Source organism: Curcuma longa, chromosome 3, assembly GCF_044706935.1.
Source record: "Curcuma longa cultivar G26 ecotype Majalengka, Jawa Barat chromosome 3, ITB_CL_G26_1.1, whole genome shotgun sequence".
NCBI classification, from domain to species: domain Eukaryota; kingdom Viridiplantae; phylum Streptophyta; class Magnoliopsida; order Zingiberales; family Zingiberaceae; genus Curcuma; species Curcuma longa.
Window position 1 is genome coordinate 10649442 of NC_133863.1, and position 18622 is coordinate 10668063.

Consider the following 18622-nt stretch of genomic DNA (forward strand, 5'->3'; position numbering starts at 1 on the left):
CTTGAGGAAAATGCTAAGATGCGGCCAGTGATCTGTGGCACTGACAGGGCACTGTGGTCTGTGGCAGAGCAGCGGCAGCTCGCTTGACAGTGATAGCTTCTGCGTCGTTGCTTGCGCTGCCAGTGTTTGTGTTAATGTCCATCCTACTCCATTTATGTAAGGACGATAACTGATTAACGATAATTTAAGTTGTATTGCCGTAGTTTATTTATGCACGGTGTTCTGTGGAGAAACAAGCACGATGACATTCTAAACTGCTTCACCTTTGATACAGAGCAATTACAAGCTCAAAGAGCCTGTCAAATCTCAGATAGAACCCCACGGGATCAATTCAACGTTGAATAAATCAACTCGATCTCATGTTTAACCATTAGTTCTAAATGGACTCTAATCCATCAAAAACTCTTATAATGAAGCTTTCGACTAGAAATTTTTATTGTTTAAATCTGGACCTAAGCATTCTTAGATATCTAAGGCGACAGACAAAAACGAAAAGACAAATCTTATACAATTTCTAATAAAAAGATAACAATCTTCCAAATCTATTCCACTACACTAGCTGACAAGGGAAAGGTTGAATTGATGATGGATCACAATCCACTTGGCGCACTGAATGAGCAAGAACGATGAAATTCAATTTCAACTTATAACGAAGATTTAGAAATTGTTAAATTTGGACCGAATTTTTGGATTTGCATTGGTTCAGAGAGTCATCTTCTTTCTCATGTACGCCTTATCAAGGGATTTCCAAGCACAAATTTAGGTACAGCTTCAGATATAGGATTTGACATAGGATTCAGACACAAGATTTGGTGCGGGCTCAGATACTAACCCATTCTTGTGAAGCATGAAAGCTTTATAATGAGATGATATATAATTACTTGAAACAAATTGACTCCCCAAAACCATAAATATTTCGTTATTTTTTTTCCATTGTCTGCAGGAACAATTGTTCAGAAGTACAGTGGAACACAACATTAACGATATTGAACAGTTTTTAGTCTTCCTTGCGCCTTCGGAAGTTAAGTAAGTTACAAATAAGAGCAACAAGCCATTGCCAAAATAAGACCAGCCGATTTGAGCTCTTTGGTTTGGGTTCAGGTCTGGGGCCAAAGATCCCTTTGTAGATCTCTTTCTGCTTTTGATAAATAGCTTTGTCATGTTCATGTAGCAAATGAAGCTCTCGGATGATAGCCTTGTCCTGCGGGGCATGTTTCCTTGCCTTCTCGAGGTCCTCCTTTGCTGCATCAGTCTGACCAAGTTCTGCCCTGGCCTTTCCTCGTCTAAATAGAGCTTTCACGTTGTTCTCATCTTCTGACAACACCTGAAGAATATAAAGGTAGAAAATCACTATTTCCATTTCTAGAATGTCAGAAAATCACGAAAGTAACCAGCAGAAGTGGTTCAATGGAACGACCATGTAAGCTAGAGCATAATAGAGTGAGGTTGTATTGCTGAAGACATTTCCTTTTTTTTCCATCAAAAATGTATTTCTACAAACTTTTCTGTTTACTAATGGTTTAATGTAATATATCAACTGTCCTACAGGAAATTGTGTTGAACTAGCTAGCTTGAAGTCTGTTGCAAGGCAGGAAACCTGAACGGGCAGGATATTTTTTTCTTTTTTTATTTACCTGTAATATTTCATACTCTCACCAAAAATATCACTTTTTTCCTTGAAAATTAGAGTGCATTAAGTGCAAGCCTTAGCTGCTTGTGCTTTGCTCTTTATTTGCTCAGTAAATGCAATTGTAAAATTGTGACTTCTATGTGCTGATGTTTCTATGGATGCCTGGTGTATCTTCCTTTACACTAACCTATGAAAGTTTTTAAGCCCGCCAGATAATCATCTATCAGTTTAAACATTATATCACAGCAAAACAGTTTCGACTCTATGAGCATCATACAATGCTTACAATTAGCAAGCTTAATTCCATGTTAATGTAACTGCTATCCATATTTTGTTACAAACGACAACCTAATATGTCTCTGAGTTCAATAAAGTCATACAAAAAATTCATACCTCAAAAAAGAAAACTAAAAAAAGTGCTAGGCTCAGATCCATCAAGAATTATGGAGCCCAGTACTTTGATCAATAAGTGTATGGATCTTGATGATTTATTTCTTTTGTACATATAACTGTTTATATGATCTGGGAGATTATGGAATCAAGAAGAAAACTTCTCGATTAAATTTAGAAAGGAATGCTTAAGTAGATAATGCACACAAAAAATACAAAATTGAACAGCCAACATCTTAAGGGCAAAAGCAGAAAAATACTGGAAAAGTTATGAATGTACTCACAATGGTGCAGTGACCAATAGCTTCCTGGTAACGTTTAAGTTTGATTAGGCACACGGCCATGTTTAGATGGCATGGATTCTTTACAGCCAAGGCCATGTCCCTATACTTTCCAAACAGTTGGAACATAAAATCATCTCCCATGTAAGCTATTGCCTGACAAGCAGCGCAAGCTACATATAAGTCTAATGAAGAAACTAAATGCAATTAACAAGGATTGATTTTAAAAGTAACAGAACTGACCATTTCATATTGTTGCATGGCTTCCTCAAGCTTTTCTTCCTTGAAGTAATCATTCCCTTCCACCTTCCTTCTTTCAGCAGCTTCAATCCTCTCTTCCACTGTCATGTCACTTCGGGCTTTTCCCTGCAGAATAGAATTTATACACCAAAGCATTAAGATGAGGCGATTATATCAACTGAGTTATGAAGTTAATTAAGAATTTTGGAGATACTAACTATTCAATTTCAAATACTAATGTGAGGTGATTTAGTATGGCATACAAAAAAAAAAGAAAAAAAGAAAGCTAACTCACTTCTTTTGCCTCATCAAAGCCAATAAGTTCGACCTCATAGATAAGGTCTGCCATAGGAGGTACATTTGGGAATGAAAAACTTCCCTCTTTGCCGTAGCCCAGTTCCCAACCTACATGCAGTAGTGCCCGTTCTCCGCTCTTCATGCTAGCAATACCAATGGCCAAACCAGCCATTTCTTTCTTTTCTGTGTATCATAAGTCAAGAACGCTCAATGGACAAACAAACTACCATATTTCTGTAGGAAATAGGTTTACTGGTTAATAATAGAATATAATCAAAATTAGATTTCATAGATGTGTGCCTCATAATCATTATTTGTGTTGGAACAAAAGATCCATGGAACTAAATACAGCATAATAACCTTAAAAACCATAAAAACAACAGATGCCAATGATATTTTGTTTGTCCCACTCAATGCTTGATAGCAATGGGCACAATACTGTCTTGGAATTTATTTTGCTAAGATCCATACATGACAATAACACCTTGCTTTGTGGCTAGACAACAATTGTATGACAGAACACACTATATTCAAGCATTTACATTTTGGTCTTCGCCAAATGCAATTTCTTTTGCTGGTGACCCATTTTTTTATTTTTTAAAATAGTATCTGATTTTGGAGTTCAATTTCATTAAACAATGAAATAACATTCTTTTGCTGCATGTATGTGAATAGTTTTTCATTATTTGAGAGGAAATGAAGTGAAATCACATTCTCAAATGTATTGATAAAATATTAAAAACCATAAACCATTAAAAAATCAAATAATAATGGAAGCGTTAAATAGTATATTACATATATATATTAGGCACCTTATATAACAAATAGTAAAATAATAAGTATTTATATTGAAACATATAATATAATATAATAAAGACAATGATATTTATATTATATATAACACAAAGAAAAATAAAAATGGTAGAAAATATAAATACTTCTTAATAAAAAGCATAATAATAAATACAATAAAATTGTAAAATAACTTAAACAATAATATTAAGAAGTACATTTAATAACAAAATGGTATTAAGAACCAATATATGATGAAAATACTTGAAGAAATAAACTAATATAAAAAATATGATGAGTTTTTGGTTTGCATTTTTTATCCACACAGGCAAGCAAACACTAGACTATTTTTCATTTAGGAATAGTCACATACAGGAAAATGAACTACTTTCCTTGGATATGTTTTCCTTTAATATTCTACATGAAATAAAGAGCTTAAAGAATATCTTACTTTCAATGACTAGAATCCTATAAGGACTAAACATGAGGAGTACCTTTTCCCAATATGATTTCTGTAGGCCTCTGCTCTTGCCATGTATCTTCAAACTTGTGGGAAGTGCTTTTAGCCCATGCTTTATAATGAACTGCACAATGAGAAGTCATCAATGAACTAAATGTCTGGGCCATACGTCTTCAGAAGTCAAACCAGCCATAAAATAAAGAAGTGATTGCAATAAACAAGAAACACTAGCAAAGTACTTTGTGAGAGAATTTAAGGCATAATGGCATTTAGATATAGGTTGTGAAGCATAGGATAGATAACATGTACATGAACAATACTCTCTATGTGCCTGCTTGAATCGCATAAAGACTACAAAGTTACTAAGATTCTCACTTATTGTCTGCTGGAATCACATAAAAGCTACTAACTAAGATTTTAAAATATGTCTGATATTAGATTCCCTAAATGATTTCTAGGGTTGCCCATCCTCACAGCAAGCCAAAGACTAAAAAAGAATGAAGTATCACTAAATTCTGATGGTAATTCTAGTTTCGACTGTAAGTACTGATAACAAAACTTTTACACTTGAGCCAATGCACCATAACTTAATTTGTGCTTCATAATAGCACCTGAGCACCATAGGTAGTATTTCATGCTCAGAGAAATGATGTGGTTCAAACTTAGGGAGATTTTAAACTTTCAAATAGGAAGTTTAAGACTTTACAAGTTTCTAAGAAGTGTTTCACATAAAAGCTACTAACTAAGATTTTAAAATATGTCTGATATTAGATTCCCTAAATGATTTCTAGGGTTGTCCATCCTCACAGCAAGCCAAAGACCAAAAATGAATGAAGTATCACTAAATTCTGATGGTAATTCTAGTTTCGACTGTAAGTCCTGATAACAAAACTTTTACACTTGAGCCAATGCACCATAACTTAATTTGTGCTTCATAATAGCACCTGAGCACCATAGTAGTATGCTCAGAGAAATGATGTGGTTCAAACTTAGGGAGATTTTAAACTTTCAAATAGGAAGTTTAAGACTTTACAAGTTTCTAAGAAGTGTTAATTTTTATTTTTAAGTAAGACAAAAAATAATCATATGATATTGAATATTGAAAAATAATTTTTTGTTATTCTAAGGTAATTGAATATTGAAATTTGTATACATGCATATAATCATATGATATTGCTTTTGAAATTTTGATTATGATGAAAAAGTTTGCTTCATCGCAGACATAAACCTAGAGACAAAATCACAATTCACACATACAGAAGCAAGTCGAGAGCTTTGGTGGCTTTGCACCATGGCCTTCCTTAATTATTTGTTTCTTGACATTCTCTTGAAGGATATCCATCTCTGATTCAACTTTTGGAATATCAATATCATCTTGCAAAGGTTCGTTATGCACAAATGCTGCAGCTTCGGTGACAACGTCATTATCATCAACATCAGAGCCTACCAAATAATAAAACATCGCAAAAAATTAGTAGATGAAAAAGAGAATCCAAACGGGTTGAAAAAAAAAACTCTCTACGATTTCAGATAGACTGATAGGAATATCAAGTAACAATGCTATAGGTATGATCAGTCTACGACTCAATTGGCTTGCAGCTGATAATCGATAAAAGGATCGAGCTTTTCTAATGCGCAATCAAAATGATAGAAATAACACAAATAGTGTCTCGCCAGCTACCTATGACTTCTCGATCCACCTTACCCTCTCGCAGTGCTAATTTCCCCCCATTTATCTCGAAAAAGGTTTTCTCATTCAACACAAACTCCTCTCTTGATGTAAACCAATAGTAAGAACAAGTTCACAGAGCCGCGACCCACCCTAAATGCCTACAAGTAGCTCGAGAAACACAACATGTTCAAACCGAGAGAAAGAGGAATTACCCGGAGACGTCGGCGCTCCCCGGTCGACGACGGCAGGAGACTCTGGCGGCGGAGGAAAGGCGGGGGTGGAAGAAGCCATCTGGCTGGCGGAGGCCGGGGATCTGGAGGTGAAGGAGCGGCGAATGTGGAACAAGTGCGGAGACTCAGAGATCGAGGGGAAATTAAAGGAATGGAATATTCACTTCCAGAAGCTTCTTTTCACTTCAGATCGACTTAAATTGTGGTTGGACGAACGAAGGGAAGTCGAATTTTACGTTGATTTATATATATTTTTATGTTGATTTTTATATAATTTATGTTTTTTTATTATTTTATGTTGATTTTTTATATTTTAAAAATTTTAGGTCGAACATATGGATCGTGTATATCGTGAGATGCAATTTGAAGGGCTCGACGATATGATATTTTAAAATTCATACAGCGTATATACAAATAATTAGTAGATTTATTTGTTTGATGAGACGAGATATTTGATATTATATATTTTTTTAAAAAAAAAGCAATTTGAATTGGGCTGAAAGCCCACAATTCCTTGTTAGTAGCCGGCCCAACTCTTTTTACCATTGACCCATGTAATATTTGACTTGGGATAGCTCCATTTTATTCTAACAAAGAGCAGCACGCAGCGATTGTGTCAGGGAGGGGCAGAGAGATGGCTGGAGACGGAAGCGGGAGATCTACGCGACTACTGCTCTTCCTTCTCTCCGTCTCTCTGAATCTAATTGCGGGTACAATTCTTCGCAACACTCAAATATTTTCTTCTTTTGCTACTTGTAAACCCGTTATTTTAGTGCAAGATGTGATCCTTTTGTGCTATTCACCATTGTGCTGGTTTCCCTCGATTTCGTTCGCCCTAGATCTGACCGGTGATCGGTTTGTGGCATTCAGTTGATTTTGGTTCGGACGAAGCTCGATTTATGGTTCTTGATCTCGGTGTGTTTTGTGCCAGGTTGATGGAATAAAAACGAGATCTTTTAGGTAGAACTGGATCTGTTTCTCTAACTTAGAATTTTTTTGGAATTTCAAGTTTCCGTTCATGGTTCATAGGTTATCTTCGTTACTAAGGTTAGCAGTGAGGTTTTTCGTTTGATCCCTCGAGGGCTGAAAGATTACTTCGGTTAATTGTTCTTGGTTAGGCAAATCTATGACAATTATCTTTTTCTATAAGATCCGAGCGTATGGAGGTAGAAACTTCTTGACGGCTGCTTTGTATTCAGATTGGGAAAATTTCTCCTTTTTAATAATGAAAGAAAAATCTGGTGTAGGAGATTATTGTTGACTTTCTAATTCCTGAATGTCGAGAACTTCTCTTTGTTGGATTAAGTATTTTCATAATTTCATTTGGTGATGATATTTTAGCTTGTATGTCATGAACTTCGGTAAACAAAGTTTCAAAATTAGGTGAAAAATCTGGAAACTTTATTTTGTTATTTCATACCTAGAGACTTTATTGAGTTATTTGATATTTGGAAACTTTACTGAGTTATTTCATTTGTCACACTTGATTGTCTTCTTCATGACTTCTTTTTGATAAGTGAGTTTCAAGTATGTATAATTTATCTCATCGCAATGTTTTTCATTCTGAATAGTAGTTTGTTCTTCTTAGGTTTATCTGAGAATCCATCACCTTCTAAGGATTCAACAACAGCTAGCAATCACTCTAGTTCTGGTCACAAAACTGGGCTCAAGGTTCTCCTTGCATGCATTGGAGTGGCTATTCTTTTACTACTGTCCTTTTTCTTATTCAAGATGTGGCAGAAGAGAAAGAGAGAGGAGCAACATGCTCGCTTGTTGAAGCTGTTTGAAGAGGATAATGAGCTTGAAGTTGAACTTGGTCTTCGGGATTGAAATTTTGTTTCAGCATGACAGTGTCACTCTTCTTTCTGAGGTAATACTGGAAATTCATGTTTTCAAAAATCTTAACTTGTGAGGATAGTACCAGTCTTACTATCTTTATTTATTGATAACATCTCTGGTATTTAAGATGTTAAAAACAATTCTCATGAAGCATACAAACTGTGCTAGCTTATATGCAATTTTTTCTGACAACCCTTGTTGCAGAGGATATAAATTGAATAAGAAATTAGTCTCTAGTTTTGTACAATGTTGGTACTGCAGAGATTAATGAATTGGGTCTGTGATGATGCTCTCTGTCGAAGAATGCAAGATAAGGATGCTTCAGTTTGAAGAGAAATAAATAAGGCATACAGAGTGTCATCTCAACAGATGCCATAATCCATTTTTAGATTTTCTATGCAACATTGTAGAGGTCTTTGCATTTTGCTTTTTCTCTCTCTTAAGCCATAAGCATTAATATTTTGCATAAAGCGAACTTGAATTTCTACACTCATCCAACACGCTAATGGATATTTTTCAATTTTACATGTTAGAGGTGCAAGATCCTCAAGTATAGTATCAATAGAAGGAAAATGTACACAACTCTTAGAATCAAGTGGTAGAAGTTAAAAGATGAAAATAAAATATATTTAAGGAGATGATAGGAGTACAAGTATTAGAAGAAATACACAACGACTCAAATACAACATAGGATAAGATAACATTAAAGTTGAAAATAATAACCAAGAGTGTACTTGGTGAGTCAAAAGGGTATCCACCACCGAGTAAAGAATTTTAGCGGTGGAACGAAAAAGTATAAGAGAAAGTGAAGGGAAAACGAACGGTCTATAAATTATTATACACTTGTAAGAATGAGGAAAACTTTAAAAAGTATACAGTAATCAAAAAAGAGGCCAAAAAAGCGGTGAGTGAAGCCAAGAATGAAACTTTAGAATGCGTCTATCGACAATTAGATACAAAAGAAGGGAAAAGAGACATCTATAGAAAAGCTAAAGCGAGAGAGAGGAAAATGAGAAATCTTATCCAAATAAAATGCATTAAAGATGAATGTAATATGATACTAGTAAATGATGAGGAAATAAAAAGTATGAACAAGGTATTTTCATCAATTTTTTAATGAAAATTTAGGTGATCAACTTAACTTAAGTAATTTTAGGTCAAAGAAGTATAGAAATTTAAATTTTTATCATAAAATTCAAACTTCAAAAGTAGAAGAGGTTTTAAATTGGTGTAAAATAAAAAAGTAGTTGCTCCGGATGATATCTCGATAGAGGTATAGAAGTACCTAGGGAAGTAAGGTATTGAATGATTTACGAGGTTATTTAACCTGATATTGAAAATGAAAAAAATGTTTAATCAATGGAGGGTAAGTACTCTAGTCCCCTTATATAGAAACAAAGAAGACGTACAAAATTGTACGAATTATAAAGATATTAAATTAATGAGTCATAGCATAAAATTTTAGAAAAGAGTAATAGAAAAAAGACTAAGGAAGACGACCATGGTGATTGAAAATTAATTTCAATTCATGTTTAGAAGATCGATAATAAAAATTATATATCTTCTTAAGCAACTAATGAAAAGTATCGGGAACACAAGCAAGACTTATGATATTCATCGACTTAGAAAAAAATTTTGACAAAGTCCCAAGAAAAATTATGTAGAGAATTTAATAAAAGAAAGGTATTAACATATAGTATATTGAAATAATTAAGGATATGAGTAATCTCACTTTGTCACCCTGTGCTAATTTTATCAAGTACTATACTGTGCCATTATTTGGTACACTTTGGCAAGCGTAAGATAAATTCAAGTAACATCAGTTTTTTTTAATCTTATTCTTCAAAATTTTAATTCAAATTTTTTTGTTTCTCTTTTCTTATTTTTAAATTAAACAAATAGAAATTTAAAAAGTAGTAAAATGGATTCTTTTGTGAGTGAGAGGGCTGAGAACAACTTATCCGCTACAATAACTTAGAACAACTCTACACAACTTGCGAACATCCTAGTGAAGCAGCTTCTTCAAGCTCCACAATGACTGCAAGGGATCATGATGACTCATGAAACAATTTTGCAAAGATCACACAACTTGTGACACAGCTTTGCTTGCATTAACTGCTTGTGGACAACTCCATGAGGACCACACAAGCTCAACAAGTATTGTCTTCAAGTCACAAATAATTCTGCAAGGCTGAAGAACCAAACTTCTGTCAACTAAGGAAGAAACCATAAAATAGCTCCAAAACTGTAGTTGTCTCTTCTTATTATTCCTTTTTTCCTTTTTTTTCTTCATCCTCTTCCTCCACTTGTGATTTTCCACCAGCATAATGTGTTGGCACTCCAACGTGATGCCAAAACTAAACGCACTCCAACGTGATTCCAAAACCATTTAGTTTTGGCATCAAAACCCTGGTTTATAACGCTGAAGAACCTAAAAAACTTCTGTTAAGGAAGAAACCATAAAAAGCTCCAAAATGTATTTATTACTATCCTCTTCCTTCACTTGCTTCCACCTCAATCAAATATTACGTGTTCCAAAACCATTTAGTTTTGCTGCCCTGGTTTATAACGTGATTCAAAACCATGTATTTAACTATTTTATAGGCTCCTCAATCAATATTAGGTTACAATGCCGGTTGTTTTCGGAGATGAGGATGTTAAGATGGATGTGTGGACCGAAGATCCTTTCCTGGCCAGTTTGTGCTGGAGATATATGGCAGAATGGACAAAGTGTGCGTTCATTATGAGAAAAGGTGTCAATTGGATCATGTGCCAAGGAATGCATCAAAGTTTATCATTTTTTACTGCTTATCTTCTTGGTAACATGTTTTTGTGTTGACTAGTAGATGTATTAGTTATTACTGAGCATTGACATGCTTTCTCTGAGGACTGTAACAAAATGAAAATTTGTTTATTTCCTTTGTAATGAATGCAAGGCTTAGAGCACATGAGATTTTCAATTTTCATTGTATCTATCACGTTCCTTACATCATTTCTGGAATGGTAGTTAAATCTCAGAAGGTATATTCATGCTCTGTCTTGCATTGCAGGCTAGATGAGAGTCTGGGCACCCGAAGATTCTAAAAATGTAAGACAGCTGTACCTTGATCGAAGACTGTAATTAGTGTATTCTATCAAAAGGAGTTTGTGGTTAGTGTAACAGACTCATATTTCTGTTTCCTCGCTGAAGTAAAGGATTTGGGTAGTGTACAAATCATTTATCAATTATTTTTTCCTTCACATATTCTATCATCATTTGCCACTCTGCAGAAAATGTGAAACAGATTTCTTAGCATTTCCAGTAGAGTTTTTCTTTGTTAAAGCAACATTCAAGTAGAGCCACCTATTCATTTTCACTGGTAGCAGTTTTAAGACTTTTGGACAATGCATGCAGCTATTACAAGAACTTATCACGACTCTTTTGGACTACCAGAGAAACGTATCACTAGCAAAATCTATCCCAAGTGTGTCACGTCTACTGGACTTTCAATTGCAGTTTAGAAGCCAAGCACATCGAGTTCTATGAACATGTTAGGAAAGTCTGGTTGCATCTGTTCCACTTATCTAAGAATATCATTTTATGTCGTGTGGCCGTGGAATAGAATCGTTGAGAATTAGAATATCTAGTTTCCAAATTCATTTTGTTATTATTACGGCTGGAAAAGTTTTTTTTTTTCAGAATCGGCTTATGCAGAAATGGTTACTCTTTAAGTCTTAAACTAAGCATAACATGCAGCTTAGCAAGAAAATGGACTGCAACTTTCAATGAAAGTGGCCACTGCTCTGAGGATTCAGCTGGTGATTTAGAGATGCTGATGCAGGTACGTTCATTCTGGTTATGGTTTAGTTGATCGATAATACCAGATGGTGGTTTGTGATGGATTTGAAATCATATAGTCATAAAGGAACCCAGGTCACTTTCGAATCTCTGACAGCCAACCTGCTAAGCAAGCAAACCATGCAACAGTCAGTGGATTTTTTACACTAGAGGGTGGATACAATGAGAGAAAATAAGGATTGGCAATGGAGAAGAATCGACTGTAGAAAAGGAAAAAAAGAAAGAAAGAAGACGAGGAGGAATTTGTTGTGGCCTGGTTGTGAACTTCTAGCTAGATAGGCAGCGAGCGCGACTCTCAGCCATACTGCGAGCATAACCAGGGTGCGACAGTGAGCTCACCATGAGCAATTGGAGTTGTTGGTGGCTCTATGAGCTCGCTCGAGAGTTTGACTTACGAGAAGAGAAAAAAAATCATTCTGTTCAATTATTGGCGGACAAAAACTAGTTAAAAATTGACTTGTAAATGGAATTAGAATCTACCCTTTTAAAACTCCCCCACTCTTTCAGAGAGAAGTAGTTATCTCAAAAGTTACCTTTCAAAAACTATTAAAAATGAATTTATTTTAATTTATCAACTTGTTCGCATGCTTATATGCAAACCTAACTCAGTTCCACTAGATAAAACAATACTTGTTAACGTGCAATGTCTGTTTATTAAATCCATTGGGAAAATCCTTACAGACAGTGAAATCAATGTGCTAGTCTAATGACTAGAGAGAAAAGAAAGGGATAAATTAAAAAAAAAGAATTTAATCAGACAGTAAGAAAAGAAAGAAAAGATAAATGTCCACTTTATCTAGATTTAATTGTAAAGGTGAATTTTTACATTCATATATTTATAACTTACAATTATATATTTCACAAAATTTCAAACGAGATATTTTTTTCTTATAACAGGATTTTTTTATCTTATAAGACAAGATATTTTTTAACCAACCAAATTAAATTCTTAATTTATATTAAAAAATTAATTAAATTAAATTTATACATTTTAGAATTATTTGGCTCGATTACTTTATTATATAAATTGGAATAGTATAGCTCGGCTCGACCTGTGTAGTCACGTGCACAAGTGACGATCCCCACAAAGCATCGGTGGGCTTCAATTTTTACCTACTGAAGAAGAAGAGGAAGAAGAAGGGGAAAAGGATCCGAAGCGGAAGCAGCAGCCATGATGATGGAGACGATGAATAGAGCTCTCGAAAAAGCGAAGATGCTTGTTGGAGTGGAGCCCGACGAGGAATCCCTAGCCCAAGAAACACAGTCCTCTTCCTTCTTCGACGATTTCGATCGCAACTGCACCCTCTCAACCAAGCAGGTTCCTTCATAACGCCCCTTTATCGGTAGAGAAATTCTTCAGTATCTCCATGGAAGTTCACTTTTTGGTGAAGTTCTTAGGGTTTTATCATCACTGTTAATCTTTCATCAAAAGATTCGGTTTCTGTGATCATTTCTGGATCCCGTTCGGAATCGCACAGATCTAACTTCTATCAAGGTTGAAACTCTTTGGCTTCCTTTGTTATGATGCAATTGGGAGTTTTACAACTAAAAATTATTGTTTTCTATGGATGTAGATATTCACAGTTTTGGCGACTTAGAATTACCTAGTAGGTCACTAGGTCATTCTCATTGCTTTAGTTTATCGTAAAAGTGCATTGGGAAATGCTTCACAGATCATAAATGCATTTTTTTTACTTGCTGTTCTTTTAAGTCTATCTTTATACAGACAGATCGTGATAATCCTCTTTTTAAAATTTCCAATTTAAATTAGACCTTCAAATTTACTTACATTTTCTGGATATTCGTTGTATCTAGTTGTAGGGAGCTGCCAACAGCTTGTCAGAAAATATTTTAGGTGTTATTTTTCTGTCAGATCGCATCCTTTCTTAGTTGTTGAGATGTTTTTTCATTTGGATTTTAAAAACGTTGATAATGATAGTTGGATTACCTCACTTGAATTTGCATCTAAAGGTTTTATGATAGGCACAACGACTGATATTTGACTATTTCTCATTGCTCAGAGATTATATGGTTTTGCTATTTGCTTGGCCTCTGGTCTAGCATGTACAATCATGGTAAGCAACTAGTCTTTCTTCTTTTTTTTCATACTCATATTTGCCTCTCATTTGTTGTTTCGATCAATGTCTTTCTGAAAAGGTCTGGGATAATATGCTACTTGCTTGCTGCTTGAAAGGTTGAGATTATGTTAATTATATAATGCCTTGTGATTCTTAAAATATTTTTTGGATTATACTATTTGAGCTTTTCTGTCTTGCTCGTCATCAGCTAATCATATTTACTAGACTACTATGCATTTTCACTGTGTGCATCCTTATGCTATTTTTGGAGAGAGTGATAGACAGAAGCACGTCACATTTTCACTTAGAAAGTAGAAGGAAATGCTCAAGACTGACCATGAACAAATTTCACATTAATCTACATATCAACTAGGCAAAATCATGGAATAGAAAAGTCAATTAGATCTAGAAGTGAATGTAAAGTCTATTAGATAAAACCCAATAATCAATGGACAAGGGCTATTCAAATCTGGATGTAGTGCTGTTCCTTTCTGGTAGATGAAGATAGGAAGAAGGATAGACTAGCAAAATAAGGTCTCACATTTCTAATCTTTTGTCTCTCACAAAGTACACTCGAATTCAGGATAATCCATGTTATAACTCTTCGTGAATGGGAAACAAGGTTTTACATGCTTATATATGGACCAGGGGCATGGATGTAAGATTTTCGCACCTAACGCAATGCAAACCAACATAAGAAACTAAGGCTTTTGGATGTCTTGGAAGACTGAGCTGACTGTAGGTCCAGCTGATCAGATGGCTGGCCGACCAGTCGATCATGCTCTATATAAGGTTCTTTAGTTTGACTTTTGGTTTGTCATCACTCTCGTTGATTCCTTTCGACCATAATTACAATTTCTATATAATAAAATGATGATTTGCCATATGAAAACATGTATGACAAATTGATGGCATCAACAAACACCAATCTTAAATGCATATTGTAAGAAATACAGCTAAAACAATATCAAGCTGCATTCATGCAATTCCATGTGTGTGTTTGTGAGAGAGATAACTAATGTGTGTTTGTGAGAGAGATAACTAATCGACTCCATGTGCATTTCAATTCTAACTATCAAGTGGTTTACATTTCTACTTGTCTTACCAAACTAGGGTGTGCAGCCCTTTTTGATTGAGACTTCTGAATTTGACTTGGTCCTGGATCCCTACAAGGGAGCACTTTGATAATATTTTCTCTTATGGACTAGCAACTGTTAACTAAGTTTTGTGATCTCTTTTCTTCTTCAAACCATTCTTCTACCATGTTACATAATGATATATTATGATAGCTTCAATTATGAGAATAAATAATATTTGTCAAAAGCATAAAATCCTCTTTTCAATGGCGCATATTGTGGAAAAATAAACAAATTTTATTCGCAAACAGCAGTGAATCATTTAATCACTTTGAGAGAAAACTCCATGGAATAATTTGCATAGATAAGCTTCATGGGGCAATTTTTGTTTCTAAGTGATACCCTAGGTCAGCAGGTCATACCTTTGTGGCCCCACTTTGTACTACTGAATAGGGAGATGCCGAATACACCAGCATGTGTTCTAAGACCTCGGACTAGGTCGACACGTCGACACTTTTGGAATTCAGCAAGTGAATACCAACCGTGACAAGGATGCTTAGTTTCCTGAGCTCCCCATTTCGAGCTCGCCTATGTGAACTCCCCAAGCTCTCTGATCTCTCCCCTCTGAGCTTAAGCCACATCCGTGGCCTGTCTACAAGTCTTCTCAAGACAACTACTACAGCTCGCGTAGTTTTTGGCCACAAGTAGACATAGTCCACAATCGCCACATGGTCCCCACGATCATCAATGGCCAGTAATGGCCAAGCCATTGACATCAATGGAGGTGACTATAATTAATGGTCAGCTAACTGGGATTAATGGTTGAATGGTTTCCTAGAGATCGTGGTCATGATCTCTGCAAGTAACTCCCAATCTCATACATATAAATACCAAGGTTTGTTGGTATTTAGCTGGGTCTCTTCTAACTTTCCAATAGATATACTCTCGTCACTATACCTCTAGTGACTTAAACATAGAGGGGCTCTGCTAGACAACTCTAGTGTATTTTAACGTGTGTCTAGTGTTCACAGGTCAAGTCATGCCAAGTAGGTCGGGCAGGCCAAATCACACCTTCACCTTAGCATCCAGCTCATTGGCAAATTTTTGTAGCATCAATAATAATTACCAAGAATTTGAACATGCAAAAAATTCACTTAATGAAAAAATCACCATGAAATTATATTATTAATTCGTTAACATCAATTAATCAATTGTCTTTTGAGTGCATACTCAATTCTTATTTGAAAAAATCTTCTTTATTGGAAGAAGATATATAAACAAATTCAAAAGGTGCAAAATCAATGTAGGCAAAGCCGCCAAGGCTTGCAGAAGCCATGATTATGTTATCTCAATTGCAAGTGGTAACTTAGTGAATATCAATAACTCTGCATGCTATATGTGTACGTGCTATGTCTTATTGCATATTAATCTAGTAAAAATTTTAATTCTTCTGATATACTGATAACATCTCTCAACATGTTACAATTTTTTGTCTTTCTATACAGACTTTTTGATTTATATCTTTTTCATTTATGATTTTGTCTTGGCTCATTTTCAATTCTCTTAATATTTTGGCAGTCAATGCTTGTTTTTTTCAACCCAATCAAATTTGGCATAACATTCACCTTTGGGAATTGCCTTGCAATTGGAAGGTTTGCGCACATGCCCTGAAATTAAGATATGATTCTACTATTCTTATGTATAGTCATGTACATTGGTTTGTTGTCATATCAAAGAAATTTCTTATCTCATAGCCTTAGCCTTTGTCTGAATGAATGAGAACCATGACCTTTATGCACCAATACTGAATGATATTCCTTATAAATGGATTTCCATAGTACAGTAGAAGAAGCATTTTCTAGGATTAAAGCCTTATCAACACTAACAAGCCATTTTATCTACACTTCTTGATTTTTCTTGATGATTAGGAGAAGGCCTTATATTTTATTTGCCATTTGAACTCTTCTTCTACAATTTATATGAGTGTATCATATGGCTACATTATAGAATTTCATGAGTAAATTTCTCTAATAATGTGGAATTGGGCATTGCTTCTGATTGCTTTGTAAGATAAAATTACTACGTTCTACATTTGTTAAATTTTCTCTGGATCAATTTGCTTGAGTTTGTTTGACCATTTGCCTTTTTTATTAAGTATGACCGTGATTCTTTTTTATTTTTTTAAATAAATTTCTTAAGCTTTTCTGAAATCAAATCCACTTTCATATGGCAGCACAGCATTTCTTATAGGCCCCAAACGACAGATTGACATGATGCTTGATCCTGTCCGTATATATGCAACTTCCATATACATAGCAAGTATGATAATAGCATTGTTTTGTGCTTTTTATGTGAGTATACTTCAACTCGTTTGTGGATCAAACTACTACTATTTTGCCTGTTTTAACATGCAAATATTTGCCCTGCTTATATTCCATTGTTAATAACAAAAACAGGTCCACAATAAGCTGTTAACACTTCTCGCCATTATACTAGAGTTTGGTGCTCTCATCTGGTAAGTTAGCTGAATATAGTCTTAGTAATTGTCCAACTACTTTGTTATCTGCTTGTTCAAATCTGCAAACATATATTGGATACATACATTCTTTGGTGTCTCTTCTGACACGAAATCAGTCAAATCTTTGTTACTAACCTAACAACATTTTAAATGGAAATGCTCATCTGTGATTGTGCTAACGTAGGCATTGAATGATTTTGCTTATATGAACAAACTTTGACTGAAATTCTATGATCTATGAACCGACAAACTATACTCAAATTTTGGGGAAATTTCCCTTACTATAATAAAAATATCTAGGCATCTTTATTATCTTGTTATTAATCTCTAAAAGCCTATAAGCAAGCTAAACTTTAGCACAATAATATCTCTACTTTATACTTCACTCTTAATTTACTTTCTGGAACTAGATTAACCTAACTCTTAAATTGACCAAGCTACACTCGCAACAAAGGTTAGCTCATTTTGAGTATTTACTCAGTGGCAAATCTCATCAAACAAGTTTGGTTATGATGCTTGGGCTGGGAAGACATGTCATGCTAAAATGATAATATTGGATGATCATTTGGAGATCAGATGGACGCCTTTGCCAATTAACTCCTAATGTTTGCCTTCTTTGTATTATAAAATGTTTAGCTATTCTTTTTCTATAACTAGCTTCTTACATTTACATCATAGTTTTGTTGATTGCTCAAGTGTTACTATAGCACACAGTTTTAATGCATAAACAGTCATAAATGCAATGTTATGTGTTCAATCCCTGTTTATTGATTAGTCCCAATTATATGCAAATCTTGGGCTTTTCCCTCTTAGCTCCTGTATTTGTTCCATCTTCCAGGTACAGCCTTAGTTATATTCCTTTTGCAAGATCAGCTGTTTCAAAAGTTATGGTTGCCTGTTTCGATACTGAGTTCTGAGTGATGGATCTGTCTCCTTCAAAAGAAAGTTCATTGATTTTTTGGTGGTGAATGTCTTTCTCATGTGTTGCTGATTGCTGACCGGATGACTAACTGGTGAACATTTAACGTGGACAAAAAATTCGTGATGCTAGTTCTTTCTGCAGTCAGCTGTTGTATATTTTCCAGTTTATTCTTCTACTTTTAGTGATCCACATTAGCACAAGGCGTTGTCTTTGTGGTTTGATTCAAAACAGATGCGTATAAATCTATTTGTCAGATGCTGTGGCTGGAACTTGGATGCTGGTTATATGCTGTATATCACACTTGAATATCAGAGTTGTAGCTCCTATGTGAATTCTGACAACCCTAGTGCCATAATTTG

The 18622-nt window shown here is 34.8% G+C and overlaps 3 protein-coding genes across 4 annotated transcripts; 2 read left to right on the plus strand and 1 right to left on the minus strand.

The window, feature by feature from the left end:
• Positions 1-891: 891 nt before the first annotated feature.
• Positions 892-6163, minus strand: LOC141824656 (peptidyl-prolyl cis-trans isomerase FKBP42-like). The gene is made up of 7 exons (XM_074711981.1): positions 5975-6163; positions 5348-5533; positions 4125-4214; positions 2837-3021; positions 2545-2667; positions 2305-2457; positions 892-1324 (listed from the first exon to the last, which is right to left on the minus strand). The coding sequence occupies exons 1-7, from the start codon at positions 6051-6053 to the stop codon at positions 998-1000; spliced, it is 1143 nt and encodes a 380-aa protein (XP_074568082.1). The 5' UTR covers positions 6054-6163; the 3' UTR covers positions 892-997.
• A 432-nt stretch (positions 6164-6595) lies between these two features.
• LOC141825014 (uncharacterized) lies at positions 6596-11071 on the plus strand. Of its 2 annotated transcripts, XM_074712376.1 has the most exons (4): positions 6596-6702; positions 7581-7663; positions 7733-7862; positions 10882-11071. In XM_074712376.1, exons 1-3 carry the CDS (start codon positions 6627-6629, stop codon positions 7820-7822), a joined length of 249 nt encoding a protein of 82 aa, XP_074568477.1. In that variant the 5' UTR covers positions 6596-6626; the 3' UTR covers positions 7823-7862; positions 10882-11071. The 2 variants fall into 2 exon arrangements, with proteins under 2 accessions (XP_074568477.1, XP_074568476.1); XM_074712375.1 differs by having other exon boundaries at positions 7581-7862.
• Positions 11072-12738: 1667 nt separating this feature from the next.
• Positions 12739-18604, plus strand: LOC141822704 (uncharacterized). The gene is made up of 6 exons (XM_074710039.1): positions 12739-12987; positions 13691-13744; positions 16402-16475; positions 17057-17174; positions 17280-17338; positions 18180-18604. Exons 1-6 carry the CDS (start codon positions 12841-12843, stop codon positions 18256-18258), a joined length of 531 nt encoding a protein of 176 aa, XP_074566140.1. The 5' UTR covers positions 12739-12840; the 3' UTR covers positions 18259-18604.
• The last annotated feature ends 18 nt before the right edge of the window (positions 18605-18622 follow it).